General features: G+C 48.1%; 1 protein-coding gene across 1 annotated transcript in view; it reads right to left on the reverse strand.

Moving 5' to 3' along the window:
* Positions 1 to 2,426, reverse strand: part of DIABLO (diablo, IAP-binding mitochondrial protein) — a 4,360-nt gene extending 1,934 nt beyond the window's left edge. Inside the window, exons 1-4 of the mRNA XM_009880291.1 lie at positions 2,380 to 2,426; positions 1,438 to 1,555; positions 962 to 1,093; positions 125 to 235 (exon numbers count right to left, since the gene is read on the reverse strand). Of these exons, the coding sequence (XP_009878593.1) occupies positions 125 to 235; positions 962 to 1,093; positions 1,438 to 1,555; positions 2,380 to 2,426 (408 nt within the window). The remainder of the gene's footprint in view (positions 1 to 124; positions 236 to 961; positions 1,094 to 1,437; positions 1,556 to 2,379) is intronic.
* Between the last annotated feature and the right edge of the window lie 454 nt (positions 2,427 to 2,880).

Genomic DNA, 2,880 nt, shown 5'->3' on the forward strand with positions numbered 1-2,880 from the left:
TAACTAGATATAACAGTACTGAATGCTCTTCCAAACTGCTTTTGTGAAAAAGTGAGCAAGTGAGATGAGAACTTTGAGCAGTTTTAAGAGGCAGACTGCTGACTGAGGGGAGACAATTGCTTACATCAACTCTGGCTCCTATAACCACCTGCCAGACTGCATCCACCTCTTCTGAATTCATTTTCCCAAGAAGATTTGCGTATTGCTTGTAGAGAGACACCAGCGTATACACTGCCTGCAAAGAAATAATTTCACACAATTACATGACAATCTGTACATCTCTGATGTTGTCTCAGTGTTAACTGGTATTAATTAGCAGAACTGCTGAATGGTTCCAAAGGTGCTTTGTTCTCAACTTCACTGCAATTTTGGAGGCACTGACAGCATTTGCTGTTTGCTTGCCGTAGTGCTGTGGACAGCATCTCTTTATATACTTGCTGTACTAAAAAGGAAGTAAACCAGAATGCAAATACTTTACTCAAATTGGCACTTATTTATAAAATTAAAGTTGGATCTTGTTGTTTCAGACTTAAATATGGCTCACTCCATTCTTCTGATGAAACTCAAGTTCATGGCCTTAGAAATGGGCACAGAAGGTAAATAAAATACCTCAGAACACAGGGTAGCGTATCCTACTTCCTCAGTACACAGGTATCCAACAACCATTACGAGTTTCTTTAACCCCAGTTCCGAGACATGGGTCATTTCTGCTTAAGTTCAAGCTCAAAGCAACAGTCTAACAAAGCAAAAAATAACTTATGTATTTGGTGTAGTAGAACAGTGAGCCCAACCCCACTGTTATCTAGGGACCTGACATCTTCAAACCCCCACACCTCTTTTATTAAAATACATAAAAAAACAAAGTCCATTTTAAGTATGGTTTAACAGGTGTAGTTAGTCCCAAATAGTTTAATATTTCCAGTATTGTCTTGCTAGCAAAGTGTGTAATCTCTCAGCTTACCTTTGTATACTCTGTCAAAGCTTCAATCAATGCATATGTTGTTTGAGAGAGGAGTGTAGAAGTACTGTCTGTTACCAAGGAAACTGCTCTTTTAATCAAGGCATCGTTACTGAGAGAAACTGAGTTCTGTTTCTGAAAGACAAGATATTTGCATGATCTTTACACTGACTTTCCTATGGATGTTATTAGTAACAAATGGGTCAGGAAAAGCACTGTTGGTTACAAGGTTGGACAGCCTAATTCTCACTCCTGTTTTGCCACTGTAAAACAAAGTAACTTTTGCAAGCTCTTACTGAAGGAAGACGTCTTTCTCATTTCTCTTCCTTAACAACTACACGGCTTAAACACCTGTGATCCCCAAGAGGGACTACAATTCTGAGGGTGTCCTAGTTTGTAAAATGCTAAGCAAGTGTTTTTGAACATTAAACTGTTTCTAACGAGCAGGTGCTGTATGTACCTCACTCCTGATACGTTACCTCCACGACCGGGACTGCACACAAGGCCACTCCCAGCCCCACGCCCATTTGGTGCCATCGTCCGTTCACGCCTGAGAGGCAGCGCCTCCTAATGTTGGCCAGAACAGGGAAGCTTTGTCTGGAAATGCAAGAAACAAAAATTAAGCGCAAGGAATGACCTCTGTGTGGTCGGAAAAGAACACCTAGAAGCTGTTCTAGGTGACCTAGTCTCTACCACGCTTCTGTAATGCAGCTGCCTAATAGTGAATAAGTTTGTTTTAAACTCTGTTACATTACTTAATTATAAGTACAAGAAGACCCAGTAACTAGTGTGTTATTAATCCTCTGACAGAGCAAATATATCTTACCTGGTACCAACACACCGCTAATATTCAATAATATTAGAAAACAAATTAAAAAGCATGCTTAAAGGTGGTATATGGTACATGCAGGTGAGCAGTATGACAGGTAATAGTTTGCTGCAATTCAGTGACACTTAGGGCCGCCAGCAGTCAGTTTTATTTACATCCAACGTTGTGTAAGTGTCCCTGGGGTCAGGCCCTGTCGCTCAAATACTCCAGCAGAAAACCAGAAGCACTCAGTCATGAGAATTTTTTTGTTCTATAGCAATTTTCTGAAAATAACCGGTCAGTTTTCCTTCTTTTATGCTGTGTACTCTTACACTACAGCCCAACAGTAGCTAGCGCTGTATGGGTACCACAGCTCCTACTGCTTTGTGCTATTCCAGCTGTGCTGTGGCAGCTGGAGACAGATAAGGTACGTTATAGCCATTTCTGTGGCACAGGCCGCCGCTCCAGCTACAGCGGGCGCGATGATACCGGGCAAACGAAGCGGGCACGGGGGCTAGAGGCAGGCAAGCCAGCCGGGGGGGGGACTTCAGCCCAGCAAACCGCCGCTCGGGCTCCAGTGAAACGCCCCTGGGCCCCCGCCCCGCCGCGGTACCTGAGGAGGAAGCAGCAGCCCCGGAGCCACCGACTGCCCGCAGCCATCTTGGGAGTGGCCCGCGCGCCGGAAGTGACGTCAGCGCGTCTCGGCGGGTGGGGTGGGTGAGTGGGCGGGGCTGGTTTCCCGGCGAGGCGCATGCGCAGAGGGCCGGCACGTGTGGGGCGGGCGGCGGGGCGCGCGCGTGGCCGTTGGTTGAGGGCGGGAGCCTGAGGCGGCGGGCGGGCCGGTGTCCTCTCCGCCTGCGGGGTGAGCCCCTCTCACCGCCCCGGCGGCGGTTCGGCCCTCCAGGTAACAGCACTGGTCCGGGGACGCGCCATCACCGGGCTTTGAAGCAGACACGGCGTTAGGAGCGCTCAGCTCAGGGTGGGCTTGGCCCGTTCCTCTGTGTTACCCTGCTCCAAGACACCGGGCAGGCCACTCGGGCTCTGCAGAGAACAGCCCTCGGCTGTCTGCCCGGCCACCAGCAGAAGTGTTGGCTGAGGTCGCACTGACTCACTG

The sequence above is a fragment of the Charadrius vociferus genome, unplaced genomic scaffold, assembly GCF_000708025.1.
Source record: "Charadrius vociferus isolate BGI_N301 unplaced genomic scaffold, ASM70802v2 scaffold332, whole genome shotgun sequence".
Taxonomy (NCBI): Eukaryota; Metazoa; Chordata; class Aves; order Charadriiformes; family Charadriidae; genus Charadrius; species Charadrius vociferus.